Here is an 11,892-nt window from a genome sequence, read left to right on the forward strand (position 1 = left end):
CAAGACTCTAGAGCTGAGAGCCTCGATGATCAGTTTTCTCAAGAGTTCCCTTAGTCATTCTAATGTGACAAGAACCTTGACTTTAGACCCTGGATAACTGATGTGTGGTCCTCCTGCAGCGACTGCATCACGGAGATACAGAACCCCAGGTCCCAGTCTTGACCCACCCGCCAGATGAGAACCTAGGTGTTTGCAGGAGTTCCTTCCCCAAATGATTTCTGGGATCATTAACATTTGAGAGAAAGGGCTGGGAGATAGGGCAGCCAGTAAAGTGCTTGTCGTGCAAACAGGGGGCCCAGGGTTCAGCTCCTCAGGATCCACAGAAAAAACTGGGTGTGACTGTATGTCCCTGTAATCCCAGCACTGGGGTAGCTCAGAGGATGGGACCCTGAAACTCGACGGCCAGACAGTCTAAGCAAATTGGTGAACTCCAGATTCAGTGAATCCTGTCTTGGAGAATAAGATAAGAGGGTGCCTGAGGAAGACACGTGACTTCAATCTTTAGTTTCCACACACACACACACACACACACACACACACCCTAGTTGGAGAAGAACTCTACTGTAGCACCATGGATCCCTCTTGCAGCAGTTCCGACTTCACTCCTCTAGACCACGCTGCCCTGGCATTTCAGATTTTCAGCCATGCCGGACCCCGGCCCTACAGCATTTAGCCAACACTTCTGTGAAAGGTGCCCAGTGTGTGTTCGTTCAGTTCGGCTGACCAACCTCATCGTTGTCTGATGATTTCTGTCTTTTTATTTAACTTACCAATGAACTGCATTTGCTTCTCATTTGGGGGAAAAACTGCCTGTCATCAACCCGTGGCAGGGACATCATTTCTCTTCATCTTTGAAGATGCTGCTGGGAGGTGTGGTAACTGTTTAGACAGGAAGTAACTGTGCAAACCCAGGCCCATTACAGAAGGACCGGTTCATTGATTGAAGAAGAAAATGCCACCTGGGAGCCTGGGGAGACTCAGTGGGGCACGAGGGCCTGAGTTCAGATCCCTAGCTTCTATGTAAAGTCAGGCATGGTGGCACACATCTGTAACCCCAGCTCACTGGCCAGCCATTCTAACTGACTTGACCAGCTCTGTGTTCAGTGAGAGACCCTACCTCACAAACAAACAAACAAACAAGATGGAAAGCAATCGAGGAAGATACCTGATGTTGAACTCTGGCCTCCAGGCACACAGACGTATGGTCACACACACACACACACACACACACACACACACACATGCCACCTGCCATTAACATAGGCCCATCATTACAGAGTACCATCCAGCTCTTGGTGAAGCTGAGGAGCCCACCTTTCCTGACCATCTGTTCCTTTCCCGTTTTCTAAGACCTGGTAGGGAGGACCACTTAAAACACACCGCGGCTCTCTTGAAGCCCGCTGATTGCACAGGCCAGGCGGCGGACATCAGTTTGCTTTAGTGTTAGCTGGCTCCCATTGCAGGACTTAATACACAGCAAGTGTCGCTTCAGACCTGCCTTTCCACAGTATGATCCTAGATTAATAGTGAGCTTTTTAAAATCACCAACTTGACAAGTGTTTTAAGAGTTTATTATGCTTTATGAATTTGAAGGGAAGAATTGTTTAAACACCTCACCTAGAGCACATGGAACTCCAGTGTTCAGTCACGTCCCCCATCTTTCATGTGGGTGTTTAAACTGCATGAAGAATAGAAGGTTATTGCTGCCGAGGTCTCACTCTGACTGACATTTCGTTTCTTCTTTCAAGAATGGGAACATTTGAATCACTTTCAGAATGATTATAAGTAAATTCATGCCAAAACAAAAGTGTTTGATTTGCAAGCTTTTGTGGAGAAAACTATACCAATCGTCCTTTAAAAAACTTATGCAAACAGCAGAAAGAGCAGATTGTAGTTTCATTAGGGTTGACATCGGTCTCCAAGAAAGACAGCCATTCACTTCTTAAAACCCGGCAATTAATGTTTGAGAAGGTTCAATATGTTTTGAATGTGACAAGACTGTGTCCTTCATAGGAAGCCAGTGTCAATGCCTGAAAAAGCGGCCGGGGACGCAGCTCAGTTGGTGGACTGTTTGCTTAACATGCACAGAGTCCTGGGTTGGATTCCCGATACTATGTAAAATGAGTGGTGTTTGAGGAGGCAGAGGGATTAGAAGGTCAAGGAAGGTCATTCTTGGCTACAGATGGTGTTTGAAGTTAGCTAGATAACGAGACTCCATCTCAATAAACGGGCAGATACATCATAGATAGATTTGAAAATACATGTATCTTTTCTCTTCCATGTTCTTTGAGTAGCAGATATATCATAGATAGATTTGGAAATACATGCATCTTTTCTCTTCCATGTTCTCTGAGTAGTGGATACATCATAGATAGATTTGGAAATATATTCATCTTTTCTCTTCTATGTTCTCTGAGTAGGGATGGCTCACAAACCATTCCCTACCCTTGCGCTAGGTCTCAAAAGTGTTTACTCAACACTGCCATTCTTGGTTTCTGAACAGATGTGTGTACTGGATCCCACCTGCTGGCGTGCTAAGAATGCCTCTTAAGCATGAGGATGCTTACTGTTGGAGTCTGGACAATGTAATGCATGCTCCCCAGTAGGGCCAGACAGGAAATAGTGTCTCCTTAACTGTACTGGAGTTTAGCAGAACTCTCTGATAATGACTAAAATCTTAAAAGCAGAAAGAAGATATTAAAGGAAAAACAAAACAAAACAAAACAAAAAACAGTCAGCTTCCCTTCTCTTCAGACACTCTGGCATGGCCCCGAAAGCCGTACGGGGTGAAGTCAATTTATAGTTTAGTCATGACTTAAGATGTATAGAAAGAAAAATATCAATTACTCAACTAGTACGGAGGGAAGGTTAAGTCTGGGATTAGTGACTCTTAGCTTCATAATATCAGAGGAGAATTTTAAAATATTGTAAGCTAAGGTCAATTTAATTCTAGACACTCAAGTTGGATATGTAGTGTCTACTAGACACATGGATGAACACTGTGAGTTGAATTATGAAAATGACATTTTCTGCAGGAGAGATGGCTCAGCAGTTAAAAGCACTGGCTGCTCTTGCAGAGGACTTGCGTTTGATTCCCAACACACACACACACATGGCAGCTCACAACCATCTGTGGCCACAGTTCCAGGGGATCTGATGCATTATTCTGGCCTCCGTGGGTACCAGGACACAGGAATGGTACACACATCCATGCAGGCAAAACACTCATACAAATAAATAAATCCAAAAATGACATTTTCATAGACTGATTAGAAGGGTAAATTGAGTTTTCTTATTTTATTCATATATGTGTGTGATATATATATATATATATATATATATATACCACTGACCTAAAACTCATGAAATGTGTTACTGACATGTGTGAGTTCCCCAGTGTTTAAAATGAAAGTAAGGAGCTGGGGAGGTGGGTGGCTCAGTGGTTAAGTATACTGACTGCTCTTCCAGAGGACCAGGTTTTGATTCCCAGTTCCCACATGGTGGCTTACAACTATCTGTAATATCAGTTCCAGGGGATTTGGTGCCCTCTTCTGGTTTCTGTGGGCACTGCTTATACACATGGTGCACAGACTTACACGCAGGTGAACACTCATACATATAAAACAAAAATAAATGAATCTCAAAAAAAAAAAAAGGCCAGAGGTGAAGATGATTGATTGGTGATCCCATCACCTTCTGGGACTCCAGGAAGTGGCCAGCTGTTGTTGCCACGTGAACTTCCACTGTGTCTCCTGATGACTGTAGCTCACACTGTGAGTGCGTTCACTGTGTCTCCTGATGACTGTAGCTCACACTGTGAGTGCGTTCACTGTGTCTCCTGATGACTGTAGCTCACACTGAGTGTGTTCACTGTGTCTCCTGATGACTGTAGCTCACACTGTGAGTGTGTTCACTGTGTCTCCTGATGACTGTAGCTCACACTGAGTGTGTTCACTGTGTCTCCTGATGACTGTAGCTCACACTGAGTGTGTTCACTGTGTCTCCTGATGGCTGTAGCTCACACTGTGAGTGTGTTCACTGCATCTCCGGATGACTGTAGCTCACACTGTGAGTGTGTTCACTGTGTCTCCTGATGACTGTAGCTCACACTGTGAGTGTGTTCACTGCGTCTCCTGGTGACTGTAGCTCACACTGTGAGTGTGTTCACTGCATCTCCTGGTGACTGTAGCTCACACTGTGAGTGTGTTCACTGTGTCTCCTGATGACTGTAGCTCACACTGTGAGTGTGTTCACTGTGTCTCCTGATGACTGTAGCTCACACTGTGAGTGTGTTCACTGCGTCTCCTGATGACTGTAGCTCACACTGTGAGTGTGTTCACTGCGTCTCCTGATGACTGTAGCTCACACTGTGAGTGCGTTCACTGCATCTCCTGATAACTGTAGCTCATACTGTGAGTGTGTTCACTGTGTCTCCTGATGACTGTAGCTCACACTGTGAGTGTGTTCACTGTGTCTCCTGATGATTATAGCTCACACTGTGAGTGCGTTCACTGCATCTCCTGATGACTGTAGCTCATACTGTGAGTGTGTTCACTGTGTCTCCTGATGACTGTAGCTCACACTGTGAGTGCATTCTTTTCTGCTCTGGTTGATGGAGGGGCTTGACTTTTGGAAGGACACGGAAGCCTCTCTTTAGCGCCCCAGCTCCTGTTTTCATGGGTGCTTTGAATGAGCTTTCTTAGATGCAAGGACAGACAAGTCATTGGCTTCCTCTAAATGTCCGGTGCCTTTCCGCCTTCCAAGAAGCACTGTGGGGCCAGCGAAATGGCTCATGGGTAAAGTGTCTTGCTGCCAAGCTTGGCAACCTAAATTGGATTCCGGTACCCACATGGTGGAAAGAGAGAAGTACCTCCTGCACGTTGCTGTCTGACTTCCACGTGGGTGCCATGGCGTGTGTGTGCACACACACGTGCACACATGCACGTAAATAAATACAATAAAAAAGCACTCTAAAAGAAGCAGTAGGAACTCTGACCTGAGAAGCCATGCTGCAGCCTTTGTACTGTCTTTGTCTGGACTCACCGACTCCCCCCTTAACCCAGACTCGGCCTCTGTGTCTTCACACATGCTGTTGCTCGAGCTGGCCTTGTCCTGTCTTGCAACTTCTCAGGCAGCTTTCATGGTTTGCAGCCAGAGGCTGGAGAGATGATGATGGCACAGCAGTTGAGAGTGTGGACTGGGCTTGCCAAAGAGCCAGGTTTGGTTTCCAGCACCCACGCTGGGCAGCTCACAGCCGCCTGTAGTCTGGCTCCAGAGTAATCTGAAGTCTCTGGCCTCCCCTCCCCACTCCTACAATGCGCATACCTATAACTAAAAACAGCCAAAAATAAATATTGAAAAGAGAGTTGCAATTAACTTCCACTTTGCAGTTAGGACTTCCTGAACCTTTCTCACACCTTTGCCTGTGTCCTGCTAATGCTCTGCCTCCCTCTAGGGCAGTGGTTCTCAACCTGTGGGGTGCGACCCCTTTGGGGGGGTCAAACGACACTTTCACGGGGGCCACCTAAGACCGTCGGAAACCACAGATATTTCCATAACTGTAGTTTTGCTGCAGTTATGAAGTAGCAATGAAAATAATCTTGTGGTTGGGTGTCACCACAGCACGGGGAACTGTATTAAAGGGGTCGCAGTGTTAGGGAGGCTGAGGACCACTTGTCTAATGACAGACACTCTTAGACTTGAATGCAGTCAACGGGTGGCCTCTTCCACTTTGTGAGACCTCGAACTGTGCCTGGCACACTGTGGCCACTCTTAGGAGAGCTGACAAACGAAAGGATGGGTCCCTCTCCATGAACTGGAGTCCCTCGGTAGAGCCAGGCTGGGTGCTGTTCTTCCCTTCCATTCCCAGGGAGCTTAACCCCTTGCGACATCCCCTCTGTGGTTCTCAGAGGCCACTCAAGAGTGCGAGGGATGGGAGATGGGGATGGACATGATCTAAACACATTGTAGTCATGCATGAGATTATCAAAAAATGAGTACTGGGGATGGATTTTAACAGAGTCTTGCGATTCTTCCACCATGTGTATGAGAACTGAAAGATAGCAGGAGATCACAGGCAGCTGGTTTTCCAGCCAGCTTTAAAATTGGGATTTTTTTTTTCTAACATCAAATGCCAATCTCCAGAAAAGACTTCTCTTATTGAATTGAGTGGCTTGATTCCCAAATATTAAGTTTAGAGAAAGGCCACAAGATACGGAGCCACCCATTATCTTAAAATAACTGTATTATGCACATTAAAAGATGTAGCTTTCCCTTTCCGGTGTGATTGCTTTGTTTGATCAAATTGAAAGTCAGGTTCCTATTATGGTGTTTATGCCTTATTTCCTTAGACTAAATGAAATTGTCCCATTATGGCAAATAGAAGCTTCATAATGGTTTGATTCGGGTCTAATTGGAAGGCTGTTTCTCAGAATACTTTACCATTCCGGTCACACGTTGGATTTTGTGTTTTCCAGTAGAGACCGTGAGCTGGGACTAGGTTGAAACCCTTAAAAGGACTTGCAGTCCCAGGAGACTTCCAAACCAAGGTCCCTCTCTCTTCGCTGTCCTCCTGGAAACAAATCCCTAGAAGAAATGCCCCTTGCTCTAGGGTTCTGCTCTCAGCTCCTCCCAGGATGGACAGGCTATGTGGAGACTGTCAAGCCACCCTCAGTGTTACTTCCTCTGTGTTTCTGAAGTGGACTTCACCAAGAGCCTTCTCTCTCTTTCTCTCCCCTCAAGGCTTCCTCACAGCCATGAGGCAAGAGGTGACCCGAGCTCACAAAGGCTGGGCACTGGACACTGTGACCATCCACAATGAAGTCCTTCGGCAGACCAAGGAGGAGATCACCTCGCCCCCTGCGGTAGGTGCTGTGGGGAGCTGAGGGTAGAAATCCAAGTTCAGCTCAAGATTGTCGTTGAGGGCTGGGGGTGTAGTGCAGTGAACGATCAAACAGTTGCCTAGTGCACAAGGCCCCGGGTTCAATCCCCAGTCCACACAGGCAAACAGAAAATTAAAAGCTGACCTTGGCTTCTTCAGTGAAAAGCCTGTCTGCTTTTCAGGGAGGTTTTTCTCAGTTGTAACCAGACAACCTCAAGGCCAGTGCCTCCCCCGTCTGCTGAGTGGGAGGTTAATGACAAGGGCTAGTGAGCCCAGCAACTCCCTGGTGACCTTTCTTTAGAAAGGAAAGTTATGGTCATGTTTGCTTAGAGGGATTTCCATGTGTCTTCGGCTTGTGCGCTGGGCTCACAGGGTCCCCTGTAGCGGCTGAGGGCCATGCACGCCCACTGGACTAACGGTTGGGAGCTCAGTTCCATTGTGTTGTCCCTCTGTGTGTGTTGGGACTCCTGGGTGTGGAGAACCTGCCATGCTGTGGAGAGAGCAGGCCCCCTGAGCCACTGTGTTGACACGGATGCCCGTGAAAAATGTGTGACAGTCCAGCCTCTCTGCAGGAAGTCACAGGGCTGTAAAGGCCATCGTGTGAGCTTGGTGGCGGATCTGACATGGCAGCTCCATAAATCTTCGTCCTTCTCTTCTTCTCTGAGGGCCATTCTCTCAGTACCAAGGGGATTAGGGCAGATGGTTTTCTCAGCTCTGGGCCAAGTTTTCTGCCACTTTGTAACAGGAGGTCTTCCAGTTTCGAGAAGGTTCCTTATGCCTCTCCAAGCCCTCGTCTCACACACCCCTACCCTGTGTATTTCTCCCAGGCGCTCTGTAAGGTAATTTAGGCCCCACTATTACATATTCTGAGGTTCTTGCATCTTCTATCTATGATGGCACCCCCGCTCCCGTGTCACCCCCATGTTGTAAGTATCTGTGGTACCACCTAGCTTCCTGGTACCTCAATCCATATTTGTTGCCTAAATACTACAGATGGGGTTACTAAAATCCTTGAATGTCTTTCCTTCACAGCTAAGGAGTCAGGAAGTCCAAGAACCACTGTAGTCCGTTGGGAGAGTGCTGGTTTAGCAAGCATGGAGTCCTGGTGGGATTCCCAGCAGCACATAAGCTGGATGTTGTGGCATGCACCTGTAATCCCAACACTCCGGAGACGGAAGCAGGGGGATCAGGAGTTTAAGGCCAGCCTGGGCTACATGAGACCCTGTCTCCAAACAAAACAAAATGAGTCAGTGATTGGCAGTGTTTGTTTCTTCCAGAAGGAAGGTGTGAGAGACAGTCTTACTCTGTAACTCTCTCTTGGCTGCTGATGCCTGCTGGCAACCCTTGGCAAGACTGGTTGGTTTTGGCTGTCTCATTCCCAATGCTGTCAAGAGCCTTGTTCCCTCTGTGCCTCTCTGTGTGACCTACCCCTACACACACACACACACACATACAAACACATACAAGCTCATACACACACACACACACACACACACACACACACACACACACATAAACACATACAAGCTCATACACACACGCATACACACACAAACACATACAAGCTCATACACACCACATACACACACAAACACATACAAGCTCACACTCACACACACACACACATAAAAACACATACAAGCTCATACACACACACAAACACATACACACACATACAAACATATACAAGCTCACACAAACACATACACACACACACACACACACACACACACACACACACACACACACACCATATTGGATCTAGGGCCTTTCTAGATCCAGTGTGTTCATATCTAAACACAGTATATCTACAAAGCCAAACCATGCATCTGAGGTACTGGGTTGACATAAATGTGGGGTGACACTATTCTACCTGTCACATCTTCTCACTGTGACTCTTAAGGTCCCTAAGTTGCAAGGGCTATAGAAAAGGACACAGTTGGCTGTAGGATGGTTCCTAGTAATCCCCTTGTTCATGTAAATAATTGTCAACCACACTAAGTTAACGATGGGAACTCGTGTCTCCTGATCTTCTGGGACTGCCCAGGAGCTCACTGTCAAACCATGTGCTTCAGTTTGCGGTTCACAATCTATGGTCCTCATGCAGTTAACCCACATGAGCGAGTCCTAGAAACTCTGCAGCTAATCTCTCTGTCCTTTACCATGATCTACATTTACTTCCCCAGGTCCCATCTTCATTAGAAATAGAAAAACGGTCACCCTCTTCTACATAAATACACTTTATGAGCTTGCATGATTCTCTCTGGCCCTTTCTTGTTTTAATGAATACATGTTCTGTGGCTCCCCCGTGCCTGCAAGATAGAGTTCAGACACTTCAGCTCGGCAGATTCGTCTTCCATGGTCAAGTGATAACTCATTTTATTACCATTGCACCCTTCGCCAAGAAGTAAAATATCTTCTCTGCCCATCCTGTCTGTCTTTGTGGAGTTGCTCCGGCCCCTTCTCCCCATTTCCCTCTGCTGCTGCACCCCTTCAGGGATCTCTTCAAGATTCTTCCCCTCCGCAGTCTGCCCTGATGGCAAAAGCCCATGTGACCTTCAATCCAAAGTCACTGCTCTTTTCCTTAGAAGCCATCACCAGGCAATTCCATTAACAAATTTCAAACTGCCCCCTGTACTCAGCAGTCTTGGCTTCCTTGATTTAAAGGTGAGGCCCACGAAGGCAAGTCCATTTGTAGGAAAGAACATCGGGAGGATGGTTTGGCCATACACTGTGGAGCAGCCAACTCCTCCCCTCCATTTTCACGTCCACTTTGCTGTACCTCTCCAGACCTCTGGGGGTGCTCTCATCTTATTTCATCTTGTGAAGGAGATGGGCTGGAGCCCAGAGTTGGCTTGGTCAACTCAGCCTAAAGTCCCGTTGACCACAGCTCTAAGTCACAGCATATGCTCCCAGCTTGCACCAGCTCCAACTGGACTTTACAGCTACCTGCAGAGGTGACTTGGCCCTCCTGTTACCCAGGTTGACCACCCCACATCCCAATAATTCATAGCAGGGCATTTCCACCATGCAGCCAGACTCACTGTGTGCCCCAGGGGAAAACGTGGCCTGGTATCTTGTGAATGCAATTTCTCCAGTGGTGGTGCCTTATCTGTTCATGCTTTAAGACTGGCATGTGTTTTCTTTCTGAGCTGGCAGCCCTGATTACATAATGGATGTCTAGCTTTCAGCACTTCCTCTCTGTCCCTTGACCTTTCAGGAAGGGGTGTATATTTATGGACTGTATATGGACGGAGCATCCTGGGACAGGCGGAACGGGAAGCTCACAGAATCCACCCCGAAGGTTCTCTTCATGCAGATTCCCGTCCTGCACATCTTTGCCATTAACTCCACGGCACCCAAGGACCCGAAACTGTACGTGTGTCCTATCTACAAGAAACCCCGGCGAACTGATCTCACCTTCATCACCGTGGTGTACCTGCGCACAGTGCTGTCCCCAGATCACTGGATCCTGAGGGGAGTGGCCCTCTTGTGTGACATCAAGTAAGCTCATGTCTACCTGCCATGGGCACCGGAAGAGCCACCTAGAAGCCCTGCCGTTGAGAGACTCAGACACAGGTGTCTTTCTTTCCTGGTAGGTCTGTCATTTCTCTCCCTCAATTAAACAGTTTCTACTTCTCCCATGGCTTATCTGTTCTTCCTCTCATATCACTATTCAAAGAACCGGTCCGAAGTCACGCTTCTGATGCCAAGAACTCACATTATGCTATAATTGCTTTTTGAAAGATTAAACCCCTGTCTTCGTGTTCGAATACATTTTGGAAGGCTTGCATTTGAAAAGTCGAAAATGGGGTGCTGATAGGATCCGTCCTAAAAGGACCCCAACAGATAGAACTTTTCCCTCGGATGAAAACCACTCCTGGGCTGGCGATATGGCTCAGTGGGGAAAAGGCACTTGTCACCAAGCTTAGCAGCATGAGTTGGATACTCTGGGATCCACCTGGTGGGAGGAAAAAATCCACTCCCCCAAGCTGTGCTCTGGTCTACACATAGGCACTGTGGGGCATGCATGTGCTCTCGGGCGTGCATGCTCATGCACACATGCACACACACACACAAATAAATAATTAAAATATACAAATAAATATATCAAATAAATAAAATTAAAAAAGAAAATCCCTCCCAATAAATAATCTTCCCATATCTAGGTTTGTTCAAATATTACCCTTTTGAGTTTTCGTGTGTGTGTGTGTGTGTGTGTGTGTGTGTGTGTGTGTGTGTGCGCGCGTGCGCGTGCTGTTGGGGAATGTCAGAAAACCCACTGGGACAGTTGATCTTGTAATTGATTTTAATTTTATTTAGTATTATTTCCTCTTCTTTTTGTAGTACTTTTGAGGCTCAGGGAACTCTGGCTCCCTGGCTCTCCCTCCCAAGCCCAATTCTGCAGGAAATAATGAAACACATGTCTAGGTAGCAAATGGAGAAAGCAAAACAAACTCCATCAAATGAAATTAGGCTAGACGCTGAACATCTTAAAAAGCAGGCTTTAGAAAGTGAAGCTATTTCTTACTCAGTAGTTAGTCTGGAACTCAGTATGAACCTTGATTTCCTGCTGAAGGAAGTTGTCAATTTAACGAAACAGATGGGGCCTTCGACTGAACCGCTCGCGTAGCTCCGGGACAGTGAAGAAGTGTCTGTCTGTCATCTTCTCATCTGGAATCTTCTTGCTTGCCCCTAGCTACTTGCGCTAACTTCATCCTCTCGGTTCTGGAGGAGGAGTCATTCCAGATTGCCCCCCTCCCCTGCCGTCCCATCACCCTGATTGGAGATGGTGGTGGTAAACCCAGTGAGATGGTCCAGTGATACCTTGGATAAGGTATCCAGGGATGACCTCAGAGGAGACTCTGATGTACCTCCTGCCTGGGGTAGCTCCTGGAAGTAGAATACAGTAGCAACCTCTGATCTGTCCCTGAGGCCTGTTCAATGTCAAAGTCATAGAATTTAATAACTAAGTACCTGTCATGGTTTCCTTTCTATTGTGATTAAAAAAA

At 46.9% G+C, this 11,892-nt stretch overlaps 1 protein-coding gene across 1 annotated transcript in view; it reads left to right on the forward strand.

Annotated features, from left to right (window-relative positions):
• Window positions 1-10,520, forward strand: part of Dnah8 (dynein axonemal heavy chain 8) — a 227,096-nt gene extending 216,576 nt beyond the window's left edge. The window contains exons 88-89 of the mRNA XM_052744492.1: window positions 6,742-6,863; window positions 10,101-10,520. Of these exons, the coding sequence (XP_052600452.1) occupies window positions 6,742-6,863; window positions 10,101-10,388 (410 nt within the window). The 3' untranslated portion in view covers window positions 10,389-10,520. The remainder of the gene's footprint in view (window positions 1-6,741; window positions 6,864-10,100) is intronic.
• Window positions 10,521-11,892: the final 1,372 nt, after the last annotated feature.

The sequence above is a fragment of the Peromyscus californicus genome, unplaced genomic scaffold (assembly GCF_007827085.1).
Source record: "Peromyscus californicus insignis strain IS unplaced genomic scaffold, ASM782708v3 Scaffold_19__1_contigs__length_69161282, whole genome shotgun sequence".
Taxonomy (NCBI): domain Eukaryota; kingdom Metazoa; phylum Chordata; class Mammalia; order Rodentia; family Cricetidae; genus Peromyscus; species Peromyscus californicus.